Raw genomic sequence first — 17,985 nt, forward strand, 5'->3', positions numbered from 1 at the left:
CCTACTTGAAGAATAATTTTCTCTTAATTAATATTTGAATAATAATTCAAAATTACATTCGATAATTAAAAAAATATTTAATTAATTACATATCTCTTGCTTTTAATAGTTACCATCTATAAAAGTTTTCGCTTATAAGAATAAGTTCTTTATTAAGAAGAATGAATGTCTAAACATATTTTATATGGAAATTATCGTGAGAAACTATAAGGAAACGAAAAGGTCTTACATAATACGAAGTCCATACACAAAAGAATAGTAGTTTAAAGAGTGAATACCTTAAACCACCTAAACTATCACGTTTTTGTTAGTTACCTACTTAAACTATTCGATGTCCTCAAAACCCCCTTACCTATGTATACCTATATATTGAAAACCCCTCGTCGATTTTTTAGTGGTGAGCGTGATACACCCTTCTATTTACTCAGCCTAATCTGATATATAAATTTAGTTAGGAATTTTAACTAATAATAAAAACAATTAAATAGGTAAATGTTTGGGGGGTTAAAAAATCAAAGGAAGAGGATGAAGGGATAAACACATGGTCATTTGTAAAAACAAAAAAAAATCTCTTGTATCTCCTCGGGTAATGACTACACCATATCTCAAACGTGATTTTTACCATTAAACTTCGATTAAACATTGAATTTTTTCCAATAACCTTCGTTGTCACTGGAAATTATAGTTTAATACGAGATTTGGAATAAATAAATTAGGGTTATGTTGAAAGAAGAAGACCTAAATGAAGAAAAATGATAATTTTAGAAGAAACAAGAAGAAAAAAATTTCATATGAAACCCATAAGAATAAAGGAAGAAGAAAGACAAAAAAAAAATGAAGAAGAAGGCTAGAATACAAAGAAAATAGAGGGAAAATACCAAAATTAAATCTTTTAAAGAAGGTAACAATAATTAACCATTAGAAATGGCCAATTGAGGTCATTTTTATGTATAATTTCATCTCTCAAGCGCCTTTTGGCGAGTTACCTTACATATTTCATTAAAATATTGATGATGGATTTTTTAATATATAGGGGGTATAGCTAAGGAGAGTTTTGGGGATACCGAATAGTTTAAATATGTAACTGACAAAAACATAATAGTTTAAGGGGGTTTTTAGGCTATTCACTCTAGTTCAAATATAATTAAGAAAATAATTTTAATTTAAAATAAATAAAGATTTAATAACAAAAACTTTTGTTATTTTCAAAGTTCTAAATATTAGGAAAATAAATATTAAATTTCAATTTTGTCTATTTTGAAAACTATTTTAAAATGGCAAAAAATGCGAATGATATTTCGCTAAGGGTCTTGGTGCTTTTAGTATAGTATATAGATTTTTAGGTTAGGCCTCCCCAAGAATAGAAAAATCCAAAAAAAAAAAAAGAACGACAACAATCATATCTAGTGAAAGTTCAAGATGTGTCATGTCTTGTGTAATTAGTTCTCCCTAATACTTTTTTGGTCTACCTTTACCTCTTCTCGGACTTGCCACTTCCACCTTCTCGCACCTCCTCACTCGGGCATCTGTGCACACCTCATGTTTGCATGACCGAGCTATCTCAAGCTCACTTTCGTTATATTATTTATCATGGAGGCCACTCCTACCTTGCTCTCTCTCTATATTTTCTTATAACCATATTCTACCTACACATCCATCTCAACATTCTTATTTTTAGTACTTTTTAGTTTTTGAATATGTGACTGACCAACACTCTATCTCATACAATATAGTTAATTAAACAATTAATCTATAAAACTTGACATGTCCCTCATGTGTAAATAAAATGTCCCTAACTATGAAAGATAAAAATTAAAAATACACGTGGCAAAGAAAACAATTTAAGAGCAACTTGCCTTCTGCAAATATTGGGCACATTTTGGGCGAAGATTTTGGACGAAATCTCAAATCCCGCCATCTCACCCAGCATCCACAAATCGATAATGCTTTGGCTTCGTCAATGTCGTAACAATGACATCACCTATCTGTTCTCCTTGTACTACTCCACAGCTGCAACTTCCCACAACAATTTGTTGGCGGAAATACTAGTGAATTCACTTGGTTTCTCCCACGATAAAGCTATTTCTGCTAGCGCCAAGGTAACACTCTTGAAACCTGGAAACAACAAGCCTCAATTGGTCATCAATTTCTTCCAACAAATTGGTCTAGACAAGACCCACATCAAATCCCTTGTTTCTTGCAACCCTAGGTTGCTGTTTTCTGATGTTGACAAAACCCTTAAACCCAAAATTAAGGTTTTTCAAGAACTTGGCTTATCTGGGTCAGACCTAGCTAAAGTCATCGCAAAAAGTGGGTCTTTCTTCTTTTTAAGTCTTGATAATTCAATCAGATCCAATCTTGATTATTTCCGGAATCTGTTAGGTAGTGATGACTCTGTAGCTAAGTTTATCAAGAGAGAGCCTAGGTTCTTATGGGGTATTGATGCCCCTAAAATAATGCCACCCAATATATCATTGCTGCAAAATCTTGGGTTTTCAAGTGTTGATATACAGAAGCTTATGCTTTGGAATCCTAGAATTTTTACTCAAAAGGCTGAGCGCCTCAAAAACACAGTGGATCGAGTAGAAAAAACTTTCTCTCTCTCTCGCGATTGCAACATGTTCATACATGGGGTTTATGCACTTGCATGGCTTGACGAATCGACGGTGAAAAAGAGATTAGAAATCTTCAGGAGCTTCGGGTGGTCTGACTCGGAGATTTTTAAATTGGTCCAAAAACTTCCTCTTTGTTTGACAAGATCTGAAGCTAAGATCAGAAATACGTTAAATTTTTTAATGAAGGAACTTGGTTATGAGTCTCATTACCTGGCTTCTCATCCCACGTTTATGACATGTAGCTTGGAGAAAAGGATTCTGCCTAGACATAACGTTTTGAAGCTACTCAGCCAAAAGGAGCCGACAAAGTGTAGTCTGAACCTTTATACTGCTGTGATATGTTCCGAGTCGAAGTTCTTAGAAAGATATGTGCTGCCTTTCAAGGATGAGATGCCCGAGGTGTATGATATATACATCAAAAATAGAAGCCAATAGAGCATTTTGTGAGTTTTACCAAATTTATTGATATGTTTGCTCATATCTCATTGCTATCATAGAGGATAAATCATTATGTTTCTACATGGTTGTTCTTGTTTTTTTTTTCTTTCAAATGTGGCTATCTCAATCTGAATGACATGTTTTTTTCTTGAATGCTTGTAGATTATGTTTTTGGTTCTTTTGTTTGTCATGCATTGGTCATGATAGTATTCCGCCTAAAGCCCTATTCGACCTAGTAAAGTTCTTCTAGATTCTAGAGGTAGTATCTTGTCTCAGCTTTGGTTTATCTGTAGTTATAGTAAGCAAAAGGCCAAGTGACAACCAACACCACTCAACACAGGTAAAGTATACTTAAAACAAATTGTTCTCCAGTTTGTCTGAATGATTTTATTGTATGTGTCTTCCTAAGTTACTCGAACTCTTCACTTTTGGTGCCGCACCCGTGTCGACACGACGTGGGTGTGGGTGTGGGATCCGTACTTGATCTGGTCAATCAATTTTGGGTACTTTGACCAAAATCGAAGGAATGATTCGAGACAGGTACAATGATTTTTGAAATCAAAACAAAAGTTAAGGTAAAATTGAAGAAAATGGAATACCTTGTATATAGAAATTTCTATGTTAGTCCTTTTCCTTTTATCTCTTTCTCGGATTCTCCTCTTGATCAATATAATTTTTCCTTCTTAGCATACATTGTTAGTTTTCCACATAATGTCTCATAATTTATATATATTTTTAGATATTTGAATTATTTTTAGTCGAATTCCCGCACCCGTATTTATATTTGGATCCATACCCCGAATCTTAATTTTTAAATCATGAAGGATCTGACCTCTAGATCCGCACCCGTATCTGACACCAGCACCCGAGTTCGAGCAGCTTAGGTGTTTTCAGATGCTTGGTGGTCACAATCATCCTGACAGTAGATATAACCGTTAAACTCCATCATTCGTTCTTATTTCTCTCGATTCAATTCAGCTACAAACTTGACTATCTAGCTGTACTACTTTCAACTGCACGGTCCTACACTTTGAGGTTTCTCTTACTAAGGCAGAAGAGAAGGCACCAATAAGGACAAAACAGCACAGATCACTCCTGAACAGCTAGCAAACTGATCTTGTATTGAATCAACACCAGCTTTTAACTTCACTGAATCTATAATTTTGAATAAATATTAGAATCAAGTTAATTAAGATGTAACTGTTTGATCATACCTTTTTATGTATTAGCTTAGAAATTTATGTTCACGAGTTTCTACACAATTAGGCTGTCTACATCACACCCCTTGGGCTGCGGCCTTTCCCCAGGCCCTGTGTGAATGCGGGATGTTTTATGCACCGGGATGCCCTTTATGTATTTATTTATAGATAAATTATGCAGAAGGGACAACACACAAGCTGAAGTTAAACTGTTTTCTCTCTTAACCTTTTGGCGCAAAATGCAGAATGTACAAGAACTGGATAGTTTTTATGTTTTTCAGCTCCCCAATAGATTAGTATGGAGAGGAACTGTCTTTTAGCAAGGTCCTAGTGGAAACCTTGCTTTTCAAGGATATGATTTGTGCATCAAAAGCAGAAGCTAAGAGAAATTCCTTTGGTGGGGGATGTTGACTACAGAACATTCTTTGAGCCTGTGTTAATAGGTCAGGCATTGCATACATCATATGTCCAATTCCTTGTTTGTACTGGTCATTCCTCTTCAAGCTACTGTCAAGCGTTTTACTGCTAATTTACATTTTATTTCTGTAGAGCCAGTGTTAATAGGTCAGGCATTCTGATGTTAAAGTAGAAGATGCTTTTAGTAGAGAAGCACATTTGTCGAATAACCATCTATTTTGGTAAATGGAGAAGAAAGTTCGGGAAGAAATTAACTCTTGTATCAGTTAAAGTCATTTCATCAATGCCAATCCCCGATCTGGAGAATATATCTTCTTGCATCTTAAAAAATCTTCTTGCTTTACACCAGCGCGACATTTTCTTAATCAAAGTTCTTATAGAAAGTATAAGTCATGCTAATTCTTTTTTATTCTGTCATTGTGTTTTGTTCAAACGTAGATTATTTATGTCTGTATCTTCATTGTCTATGGGAGGTGGAGTAATCTCTTCAACATGTCTTTGAAGATCATTTTTCACTGTTTCAATATCATCTCTCTCTTTAATAACATGGTGGTGTGGACAAAACATGGGATTCAATGACCAAAACTAATATGGTTATCCAACAAGAATGAGTCTACAAAGAGAGAGAGGATCTACTTCACCCATGTCACTTGTTGTATCGGCCAAGGCTTTACACCAGCGTGACATTTTCTGAATCAAAGTTCTTATAGAAGTATGTACGGTCTTTTAGGAATGGTTTCATATTCGAAAACCCACCTTTTGATCAAAGATAGAAGCGATAAGGATTATTCTTTACGGTAATATGCATATTGCAGATTCTTTGTTTGTGAGGTTTCTTTTTGATATTGTTTACTTAATCCTCTCTGGAGTATTACTGCTAGTTGACATCTGATTGCTGACCGCTTATTTACTTATTTATTTCGAATTTTCCTTGATGTTTCTTAATCCTGTCTAGAATATTTTCCTCTCCTTGTTGACTGCCTCTATTAATCAGTTATACTGGAAATGGAAGGTATTCAGATTTTGTTGTTCAATGATGCTTTGTAGTAAATGTGGAGAAAATAATGGAAGTTTTATTTATTTCCTTTGTTTATGTACCTATTCCATGAATCAATTTCTCAATGGGGATTGCATGTTCTTGTTTTTGGCTGAAACTACTAACTCTGTTTCTATGACAGGGTACCGGGTAGGGGTGGGCATAATACCGACCGAACCGTGCCGAACTTTTGGGTATTAGTTCAAAACTTAATTAATTGTCTTATCACTTATGTTCTTAGGCTGAAGCCGCTGAACTCTGAAGCCCAAAGCCCAAATACCTTTGAATCCCCCCCCACCCAAGTGACTCACTTACGTTATTTCCCATCAAAAATTAGACTTAGGGTTTTGCGAGTCTTGCGAGTTGCGACTGCTGGCTTCTTCCTCAGCTCTGTGCCACACTGCGAGTCTGCGACTGCTGCCTTCTTCCTCAGCTTCACTGTGACGCCTTCTTCCTCAGGTTAGTGCGACTTCTTGTAGCTAGGTAACAGTTTCTAATTGAAACTAACTTCGTAAAAGAAACTAGCTAGCTATTGCCGGAAAAATTTCCTTGTAGTCACGCACACACACACACATTAATCATAGTGTTGGGACAACTTAGTTCAAGTTTAATGTCCTATCTGTTGCTTGCCTTTAAAGATGAAATATGGCATAAATCCATGCATTTTATCCAATTCTGTAATATGTCTAAGGTTGTTCTATTTGTATAATTTGACTGAATTACTCTGTTGTTCTATTTGTTATAAACTTATAGCAGTTCCGACCTTAATTCTGTTTTCATTCGATTTTCTATAGATGACAGAAGTTGAAAGTAGAGTAAGTGAGGTGGGTTCATCTGAAAGCGAACCTACTTCTTCACCTACAATTTCAGTTGAAACTAGTCAAGACCCAAAAAAAAGAAAATCTGTACAATCTAGATCAATTGCTTGGGATCATTTTGAAAAGTTTAAAGACGCTTATGGAGGTGATAGAGCAAAGTGTAAACATTGTGGTTGTGATTATAAGGCTAAGTCACGATTGAATGGAACAACATCATTAAATACTCATTTAAAGAAGTGTCCAAAAATACCACGAAAAGTTGATAATACTCAAACACAATTGTGTTTACAAAAGGATGGGCAAATTAATGGTGGGGTGCTTTGGAAATTTGATCAAGAACTAGTTAGGAGGGCTTTAGTTGAAATGGTAATTATGGAGGAATTACCTGTTAGCTTTGTTGAAAAGAAAGGCTTTAAGAAGTTTATGAGCATAGCCCAACCTCTATTTAATGTTCCTTCTCGTAGGACGATTACAAGGGATTGTTTTCAAGTTTACAGTGAAGAGAGGCTTAAACTAATGAAAAATTTCAGAGATGTAAAACCAAAAATTTGCCTTACCACAGACACATGGACTTCGTTACAAAGAATTAACTATATGTGTTTGACGGGTCATTTTATTGATAGAGATTGGGTGTTGCTTAAAAGAATACTAAATTTTTGCCCTATCTCTAGTCATAAGGGTGACGAAATGGCAAAAGTTATTGCTAATTGTTTGCTTGAATGGAAATTGGATAAGGTATTCACTGTTACTGTTGATAATGCTTCTTCAAATGATGTCACGGTCAAAGAATTGTATAAACAATTAGATATGTGGAAAACTAATTCGATGGGTGGTAAGCATCTTCATGTAAATGCATGGCTCACATACTTAATCTAATTGTGCAAGATGGTTTGAAGGAAATTGATGTTTATGTAAAACGTGTTAGACAAGCTGTGAGGTATGTGAGATCATCTCCACAAAGGACCTTAAAGTTTAGGGAATGTTGTGCACATCAAGAGGTAGAATGTAGCAAAACATTGTGTTTGGATGTTCCTACTAGGTGGAATTCCACCTACTTGATGTTGGAAACGGCGCAAAACTTTGAGAAGGCCTTTGACAAACTTCATCTTTTTGATGATGGATTTTCAACTCATCTTTGTACACATGTTTGTGAGGATGGGAATGTTGTAGGTCTATTTATATGTGATGATTGGGTGAATGTGAGAAATGTGATAAAGTTTCTTGAAAGATTTCACGAGCTCACCGAAAAAGTTTCAGGCCCACGTTATGTCACTTCTAATTGTCATTTTGAGGATATATCTGAGCTTGATAGTCATTTGAAAACTTGTTTAGCTAGTGATGATACTAATTTGAATAAGATGGCAGAGAAGATAGAAAGAGAAGTTTAAAAAATATTGGGGTGAACCTCAAAAGATGAATAAAATGATTTTCATTGCTTCTGTATTAGACCCTCATAACAAATTTGAGTATGTTGGTTTTGCACTTGAGGAAATGTTTGGGAAGGAACCAGGGAAGAAATTAATTGCCGAAGTGGATGCTAATTTGAATTCTTTGTTTGGAGAGTATCAAAAAAAATATTCCAAAGGATGTTGTCTTCAATCATCTCCATCTAAATCTACTTCATCTGATGACACATCCGATTCATCTAGTGTAAATGTGAGAACAAAATCTGTGAGAACAAAGCAATTGTTGAAAAGGCAAAAGGTAGACTCCGGAAGTGTAGGTGCTAAATCTGAGTTGGAAAGATATATTGGTGAAAGACAAGAGCCATTGTTTGATGATTCTGATGACTTTAAAATCTTAGATTGGTGGAAAATTAATGCGCCTCGATTTCCTGTTCTATATGAGCTAGCTCGTGATGTATTAGCCATTCTAATTTCAAGTGTTGCATCGGAATGTGCATTTAGCACCGGTGGCCGCATTCTTGATTCATTTAGGAGTTCATTGACTCCTCGGTTGGTGCTAAGTCTTGTTTATGTTCAAGATTGGTTTAGATGTGACGATACTCCTATTAATGTTGAAGAAGATTTGGAGTTTCTTGAGCAAATTGAACTTGGTAAGATTTTCCGTTTTATGAGTGTTTTAGTAAAAATTAGTTTACTTTGTAAGTTTATATGACACGTTATCAAATTATATTTAGATATGGCAACAAACGGAAGAGAAACTTGCATTATTGAAAGAGATACTAGCATTGTTGATGCATAGTTTGAACAAGTGGTAAGCTTAAGAATTTGCTTGTTTTATGGTATTCTTTTGTTATTTATAATTAAAAATATTTTATTAACTTGTGATCTTTTTTTTTTTTTTGTAGGTTCAACTATGCCTCGTGGTCCTAAAGCTAGATCGACTATTTGGGAACATTTTGAGCTAGTTGAAGCAAATGAAGAAGTCCAAAGCAAAGTGTCTTCATTGTGGTCGAGTTTATAATTGTCATCCAAAGTATGTTGGCACCATGTGCTTAGTGAAGCATATTAAGAAGTGTCTCAATCCTCATCCAGTGATTCCGTATGTTAGACTTTAAGTATCATTTTCTAGACTTATTTTGTGGCTTGTGGGTTGTGACTAGTTTGCCACTGTTTTGTTGTTTGGTGATGGTAATTTTTAGACTTATTTTGGACTTTGGTAGCTGCTAGATTTGCCATATGTTAAACTGTTTTTGGACAAGTTTGCCACTGCTGAGCAGTTTATTATTTGTTTTTGCCACTGCCCCAGCACAATGCAATATGCATTGCTCCTTTCGTTTTCTCATTCTGGTTTGCCAAAGGGAACTGTAGTTTTCTCATTCTGGTATGCCAAAGGGAACAGGAACCTTCATGTCTATATCTTTCTGTTGTATGCCAAATATTTTGGTATTTGAAAAGTTACTGGTGTTCCATACTACATTGTGCCTAAACGCTATAATTGGTGAGGGGGAATGAATTGCCACAATACACATACTACATTGTGCCTAAACGCTATAATTGGTGAGGGGGAATGAATTGCCACAATACACATTATTTATAGGAGTCTTTAGACATTGTATTGTACATAATTATATAAGGACAGACTTTGTTCCTACGAGTCTACAACCGTTTGAAACCGAAAATATAAATTGGAAATAACCGAACCGAATTTTGAAAAAATCTGCACCGAATCGTAAATACTTTGGTTTGATTGGTTATTATTACAAAACCGAAAACTGATTAGCCGAACCGTATTTTTATAATAACCGACCGAACCGACCGATGCTCACCCCTAGTACCGGGAAATGGAGTGCCTAGCAATAAGGTGCAGTATTTGTTAGTACTCTTTGTTTTGGTTCCTCTGAAATTTTATGACTTGGATGCTCTGTTTCTTTATGCACTTACTCATCTTTCTAGCCTTGTTGTTGGTCCTAAAATAGTCAACATAAGGCAGTGATCATTCCTCAAGAATATGAGTAATCGCGGACTTGCATGTTTGATAAATTGAAGTACTCGCATTATTCAGTGAGGATTCATGTTGTCGACTTCAACTTATTTGGGATTGAGGGGTAAACTGTTGTTGTACATTTTCCTTTGTCATCATGTTCAGATCAACAACACTCATCGTCACATACCTTGCTTGCGCTCGCTTAGATCAAATCTAGTTCTAGCAGATGAAACATATCAACAAACTAGTATGAACATCCTATGGACAAATACCAATTACATAGAAATGGTTAAGTGGATATCGCAAATTACAGCCAATAATTGAATTAGAAAGCTAATTTCATCTCTCAACTTCCTAGAATGAGTAAAGAAATACCAGCTATACAATGCAACAATTAGGCTGAAGTGTTGTGAATTTGCGATCGCTTTACTACCAGTAACATGTGTGCGTATCTTCAATGTTATACTGTTGTTTATTTACAAAACTTGTAGCTTTTACAGAATGTTTTCCAGGTGAAGTTTATGTTCAAATTCAATTTAACTTCCACAAATTGGTTTTCGTATATTATGAGTTATTTCGAAAACTTCTTGTCAACGTCAATTGCAAGTACAATTGTAATTTTTTAATTTTACTCATGTGTTATTCAAATATGCTTGTTAGATATTAGATATATTTTTACGGAAAAAAAAAGAGAAAGAAAAGAATTCAAGGGGAGATGCCATGGTGTATGCTATTTGCAGATGATATTCGGCGCCAAAAAGTGATAGCTGCCAACTCGACGCTACACTAAGGTAGGAAGAATGGGTCACAAATAGCTTTTACCCGATATTAGGGTTGGGATCGATTTCCTGAGGGAGCTAGTAGTGGAGTTGGATTGTCTGTCTAGCCTAGAGATATATTTGTACTCCTAATGTCACTTCAAACATTTTTGGGTTTTTGAATTACAACTATTTTTATAAAACTATTGATTAACACTAAATTATGCTATGAGAATATTGCTAAGTTGTATCTAATGGGAAGAAGGGCACTAGGGTCATGACACTGCCTAGGTGGTTAATTGACGGATAGATGTTACTAAGGTTCGATTGACATAATTGGGGCTTATGCTATAACCATTGCACAATTTTACCCACTCTCACACCTCTCGATAGAGAGAGTGATTTTGCTCAATTGACTCGCTCGAGCCCAAATGGGTAGGCAAATTAGACCAAGCAACTAGGGTTCAAGTAGGGTAATTACTCTCTCGAGATTTAACCCGTTAATTGGGACTATCATTTCTAATGAGTCCATACCAATTCCTTGTTGGGTCAATTTTGGGGTCATAGACTCTCTTTCTCAAGAAGAATTAAACCCACAAAGCTTGAATCAGTGTTTGCAACCATCAATTCTAGGTTAAAACATAAAATCAACCCAAATAGCAAACATCCATAGTCAATCTAACACTAGATGACACACACATCAATTACCCATACTAGGGTTGAGCCACAACCCTAGCTAATGGGTTTAGCTACTCATGCTAGATAAAGAAATTGAAGAAATAGATGAAGAACTAAGCATATTAATTAATTGCTAAAATTAAACTACAAGAATCTATCGTAAATGTAAAGCAAAAGTGCCAAAAATGGCTACAAAATGCGTTCTCACGAGTGCAACTGTTGTCTGATATATCTGATAACCTAAAAAATGGTAAAATGTTCTATTTATATTAGGCTGAAAAAACTGGACAAAAATACCCCTACGGGGTCAGTGCGGGCCGCACTAAATGGACCGCGGCCGCACTGGGCTCTGAGACTGTGATTTCATCTTCTCTGATCTAGGACTCTGCGGACCACGTAAAATGGATCGTGGCCGCGGAGGGATCTAGCGCGGTCCGCGCAATCACGACCGCGGACCGCATGTCACTGGCTTTGCAATTTTTCATCTCTCTGAATCTCATGACCGTGGACCGCACAAAAGAATAGTGCGGCCGTAGAGCCTTCATCGTGGACCGCGAGATGTGTACCGCGGCCGCGCTTCTTCTAGCGTGATTCACCTACTCTCTGATCCACCTAGTGTGACCACATTCCACTTTGCGCGGTCCGCACTAGGCCCTTTTTCCTTAGATTTCTTGGTTTTTGCTACTTGAGCAGGTTTCACTCTTTTTTGAGCCGATCTTTGACATTTCGTCACTTTGCCAATCAGACCTGCAATCAAGCACAACTTATGAGTCTTTTAAGACTATTTTGTAACAATATATGATCAAAGTATAGGCAAGTAGAGGCATAAAACATGTTAAAATCCTAACTTATCACGTATCAACCTCTGAACGGCTCGAAACTAGCCAAAAGCAACTCAGATACATCAAATAACGCCTTAGGAAACAACTCAAGCGATAAAGGTCTAATCTTTAACCAAAAACTCAAAGTCCACCGAAAAGTCAAACTCGGGACCGCACCTCAGAACCCGACAAAACTCACAAATTCCGACAACACATTGAATTACGAGTCCAACCCATACTAATTTCACTCAAATCTGACACTGAATCGATGTTCAAAACCCAATTATTCACTTTAAGAAAGTTTATGGAAACCCCCCAATCTCTCTCCTAAAAATCATCAATCACATGCCAAAAATGAAGATAGAATAATGAAATATAATCAAAATCGAGTCACAAATACATACCCCAATCCATGTGGTGAAAATCCTCTCCAAAATCGAGCTCTAGATCCCAAAAAATGAGGAGATAACTGAACCCTCGATATATATAAAACTTGCCCAGGGAGTTACGCATATGCGGACAAAATAACGCACCTGTGCAATCGCATTTGCGAGAAAAAGCTCGTATCTACAACTTTCACTTACCTGACCATCAACCTCATCTGCGCGAAACAAACCGCATCTGCAGCATCGCAAAAGCGCGAACACGTCCGCAGAAGAAACACCCACTTGTAGCCTCAATCCCGCACCTGCGATCATTCTTCCGCAAATTCAACCTCGCACCTGCGACCCCTCACCCTCAGAGCCAAGACCTCGAAAAAGTGAATCTACCATCGTAGAAGCAGATACGCATCTGCGCTCCAACATGTGGAGATGCGAAACACCAGAACCAAGCCTTTTTCAGCAATGCAACATGAGACAAAATGATCCGAACACGCTCGAAACTCACCCGAGCCTCTCAGGATCCCATCCGAACATACCAACAAGTTACAGAACATAACACGGACCTACTCGAGGCCTTATATTACACATAACAACATCGAAACCACGAACACACCTCAAATCAAAATTGATGAACTTTTGAACTTTCAACTTCCAAATCTCGTGTCGAACCATATCAAATCAGCTCGGAATGACCTCAAATTTTGCGCACAAGTCCTAAACGACATAACGAATCTATTTCAACTCCTGTAATCCGATAACATCTAAGTCAACTCCCGGTCAAATCTATGAACGTCCAAAGCTTCAAATCGCCAACTTTCGCCGAATAGTGCCAAAACCTTGTAGAAATATCCAAATGCAAATTCGGGCATATGCCGAGGTCCAACTTTGGAAAAAAAAGTTAATTCCTTCTTGATATCTGAAAAATAAAATATTGTGGATCACAAAAAAATGGCCAAAAAATTAATTAAAGTGGACCGGAGGGAGTATTGAGATCATGAGGAAGATAATGGATGTGTGGGAGTTACAACCATAATGGTGAAGAACCGTTTGCACTCACATCTTAATTTTGCTTAATAATGTGATTTGAAAAAATATTTACACCAACGCTTGTCACACCTCCTTTTTCCGTACCTGCGTGGGTACAAAGGAGTTTTTTCCAATTAAAGGACAATCGAAACGGGATTGGTTTGTTTATTTCAGAGTCGCCACTTGGGAGTTTTAGGGTGTCCCAAGTCACCAATTTTAATCCCGAATCGAGGAAAAGAATGACTCCATATTACAGTCTGCGTACCAGAAATCCGGATAAGGAATTCTGTTAACCCGGGAGAAGGTGTTAGGCATTCCCGAATTCCGTGGTTCTAGCACGGTCGCTCAACTGTTATATTCGGCTTGATTATCTGATTTTATACAATTATGAACTTATGTGCAAATTTTAACTTTTTACCGCTTTCATAATTGTTATTATTATTTTCTACAAGAAATTGCAACGTTGTGAAAATATATCCCGAACCGCGTTACAATCAATGTACTCGTGGTCGTCGACACATTTTGACTCTCTGAGATTTGGATTTGGGTCACATCAATGTGCACCCGTGTTTAAGAAGGTTAAATTATTAAAGGTGCGCCTAAAGCAACTAGCGTATTGTTATTTTGGGAAGGCCGTAAAATTCGCTAAACGGCCTGTCCCGAATTCTAAGTATTTTAATATATACATTTAGAGGGCCCCGCAGCTTGTGCATTTTTGTTTGTCGAGGCTCGTCTCATTTTTATTTAAAAGGATAAACCTACAGTGACTATATTTTCCTATTAAGTTCGTCTCTAAAATAAAAGAAAATCTCTTAATTAATTACATGCTAAAAATGTAACTTATTAATTATTAGTTTACGGCTAATGCGAATGGAAAATTGCGACCGAGTTTGTACAAAGAAAAACTGCTTTCATTCTATATTCTATTATTCAATAATACTAAAACGTGAGATTGACACACCATAATATCAAAACAGATTAACTATTCTTTGATTAATTTAAACTAACATTATTAGATGAAGAAGTTATACATATGTGACATCGTTACTAATTTAATCAATCAACTACATTTTTATACAAAGAAAAGAAAATTATATTCAACCACAAATCTAAACAGGAGGAATTCAACAGGAACAAAGCCTGATTAATATTTCATTTTTGCTTCAAGCCGAGATTGTACAAATGTGTACCTGGAAACAGCAGTACAAGAACAAAAGAAGGAGAAGTCAGCAGCAGTAATAACACAGCAACAGCAGATTCAGCAACACCGCAAACCAGTACAGTAGGAATAGCAGAAAACCCAGGAGACTATAAACGACTCCAAGTATAGAGAAGAAGTAAAATGCAGGAAGGTTCTGACTATTTCAGATCTTAAGCGAGGCAATGAAGCAGTAACTATTCTTTTTCAACTTCAAAACTCTCCAAAATGAATTCTGCCCCTGTATATTCAGTGTATCCAGAATGTATATCGGGTGTATACTTCTCACTCCGCCCCCTCTTTTTTTCTTCTCTCTATCTAGTTTTTCCTCTTTTTTTCCACTCCCTTCTTCCTAAATTTTCTCTTCTATTTATAGCAAAATTTTTGAAATTTTCAGATTTGTTTTTTATTATTTTATTATTTTTTTAATTAAAAGAAATCCCACTTACAAATTGCTTTTATTTTTTTAGAAAAAGAAATCCCACCTTTATTTACTTTTATTTTTAAAATTCCAACTTTAATTACTTTATCTTATTTAAAATCCCACTTTTTATTTTTTTAAAAGAGAATCTCACTTTATTTAATTTTTCTTTAAAAAACAAACCACTATCTTTTCTTTTTCTTTTAAAAATGCTACTTTCAATTACTTTAAATTTTTTAAATTTTCAGATACCTTTATATTTATTTTTTAATTCCAACCTTCTTTTACTTTTAAATTTTTTTAAAACTTTTTATATATTTTTTTTAAATTTTCTACATTCTTTTACTTTTTTTTTTAAAAAAAAGAGAATTTCACCTATTTTTACTTTTATATATATATTTTTTATTCAATACTTCCCTTTTTCTTATTTTTTTTAAATCATTTCCGAAATTATTATATATATATATATTTTTTTTAAAAATAAAAATAAAAATAAAATAAAATATTTTCGGATTTTTTATATATAAAAAAACAAAAAATAAAACTATTAATAGTGATAATTCACTTTTTATTTTTTTATTTTTTTGGTTTTGTTTTGTTTTTGGACAAAAAATGAAGAAGGGGTGTTGGGTTAATGGAGCGGACCGGGTCGACCCGGTTTGAAGTGGATCGGGTCATGGGGAAAGTTGGGCAATTATTTGGGCCTGTGGTTTGAAATTGAAGAAGTGGCCTAATCCGATTTTTCTTTGTATTTTTGTTCTCTTTTCTTCTTTTATTTTTTTAAAACTAAATTATAAAAGTACTTAAATTATTATTAAGAACTAAATTAAGTTATAAAAGCGCAAATTAACTTCCAATAACAATTAACGCACAATTAAGTAATAATTAAGCATAAAATTGTTCATTTGGACATTAAATGCTAAAAATGCAAAAGATGCCTATTTTTGTAATTTTTAATTTTTGTAAACAAATTTAATTACTAACAATTGTAGAATTAAATCCTACATGCAAAATGCGACATATTTTGTATTTTTTATTAATTTAACAAATAAACATGCATAGACAAACATACAAATAGTTACACAAAATATCACAAAATATCACAAAAATTGCACACCAAGAAAAATTATTTTATTTTTGAATTTTTTGGGAGTAATTCTCATATAGGGCAAAAATCACGTGCTTACAGCTGCCCCTCTTTGCCCGAAGACACGAAGGGTTTTCGTGCAAAGATAAAGCGAGCGATTTTTGCCCATCCGAGTACTCCGTGTGAAGCATTTTTTTTTTGAAAAAGATTTGACCGAACCTTTGCTTCAAAGGTTTCCTACATATCCTGGGCTAAACAGGAATCAGGTCAATGTAGTTCGGGAAGTTTTTGGTAGCTGGGACTACCGTGGGACTGCGATGTTACTGTTGTTGCATGCTGTTATCACTGCTTACCGATCTCCTTGTTACACCGTGCTTAAAAGAAAACAAGAAGCTAGGCTAGACTAAAATTTGTTCTTGTTGCCTTGCTTTCTTGTCGGCTTGTGTTTCCTTCGGTGCTTTTCTTCCTTGAATTTTGGAATGATACTGGCCCTTTGCTTTTCTGAATACCAGTTTTCATCATTTTGCTCGGTCCGATGGGGACATGGCTTTCTTCATCAAGCTTTTCGGCGGTTCCTCTGGTTGGTACGGCTTTCTTCATCAGACTTGTTATGCTGGGCATGATTTAATGTTCACCAGCTGCTTCTTTCAAGACGCGTCCTTTCTTCCTTTTGACTCATGCGCCTGAATTTGTGCTGGAACATCTTGTTGCAACCTTCTGTTTTCCGGTGCTGGGGATTTTTATTGTTTCCTGCTGGGGATTCTTGTTGTAACCCTCTATTTTATTATTTTCTGACTTGATCTTGAAATGTATGCCTCTATTATATGGGCGGGCTCCCAACTTCAACGCTTGTAATGAAAAAGACTGAATGTATTCCCGCATTATACTGGTGGGCGACCTAGAACATGAATGTATTCCCGCATTTTACTGGTGGGCGACCTAGAACAGAATGTATTCCCGCATTTTACTGGTGGGCGACCTAGAACAGAAAGTATTCCCGCATTTTACTGGTGGGCGACCTAGAACAGAATGAAAGGACAGAAATGTATGCCTCTGTTATATGGGCGGGCTCCCAACTTCAATACTAACTTAGGAGGAAATGCCTCTCCTATGGGTAAAACTAAACTTAGGAGGAAATATCTCTCCTATGATAAAATAAACTTTAGGAGGAAATGCATCTCCTGTGGGTAAAACTAAACTTTAGGAGGAAATGCATCTCCTATGGGTAAAACTAAACTTAGGAGGAAATGCGTCTCCTATGGGTAAAAGTAAACTTAGGAGGAAATGCATCTCCTATGGGTAAAATGAACTTAGGAGGAAATGCGTCTCCTATTGGTAAAGGCGTGGAATGTATTCCCTTGTTATACAGGTGGGCGCCTAAAATATGAAATGGACAGACAAAAAGTATTCCTCTCGTTATACAGGTGGGCGCCTGGCTTCAACAACAATTTAGAAAATAAAATCCTATTCGAGGGCGGATGAACCCAAAATATCCTATTCGAGGGCGGATGAACCCAAAATATCCTATTCGAGGGCGGACGAACCCAAAATATCCTATTCGAGGGCGGTCGAACCCAAAATATCCTATTCGAGGGCGGACGAACCCAAAATATCCTATTCGAGGGCGGACGAACCCAGAATATCCTATTCGAGGGCGGACGAACCCAGAATATCCTATTCGAGGGCGGACGAACCCAGAA

The 17,985-nt window shown here is 36.0% G+C and overlaps 1 protein-coding gene across 13 annotated transcripts; it reads left to right on the forward strand.

The window, feature by feature from the left end:
• The first annotated feature begins 1,840 nt into the window (after positions 1-1,840).
• LOC107807800 (zinc finger BED domain-containing protein RICESLEEPER 2-like) lies at positions 1,841-9,213 on the forward strand. 13 transcript variants are annotated; one of them, XM_075254517.1, is made up of 6 exons: positions 1,849-3,058; positions 5,848-5,899; positions 6,043-6,164; positions 8,508-8,579; positions 8,664-8,740; positions 8,835-9,213. In XM_075254517.1, the coding sequence occupies exons 1-5, from the start codon at positions 2,983-2,985 to the stop codon at positions 8,726-8,728; spliced, it is 387 nt and encodes a 128-aa protein (XP_075110618.1). In that variant the 5' UTR covers positions 1,849-2,982; the 3' UTR covers positions 8,729-8,740; positions 8,835-9,213. The 13 variants fall into 13 exon arrangements, 3 of the variants coding, with proteins under 3 accessions (XP_075110617.1, XP_075110618.1, XP_075110616.1); XR_001653008.2 differs by having other exon boundaries at positions 1,852-3,058; positions 6,500-8,579; XM_075254516.1 differs by having other exon boundaries at positions 1,841-3,058; positions 5,848-6,164; positions 6,500-8,579.
• Positions 9,214-17,985: the final 8,772 nt, after the last annotated feature.

The sequence above is a fragment of the Nicotiana tabacum genome, chromosome 6 (assembly GCF_000715075.1).
Source record: "Nicotiana tabacum cultivar K326 chromosome 6, ASM71507v2, whole genome shotgun sequence".
Taxonomy (NCBI): Eukaryota; Viridiplantae; Streptophyta; class Magnoliopsida; order Solanales; family Solanaceae; genus Nicotiana; species Nicotiana tabacum.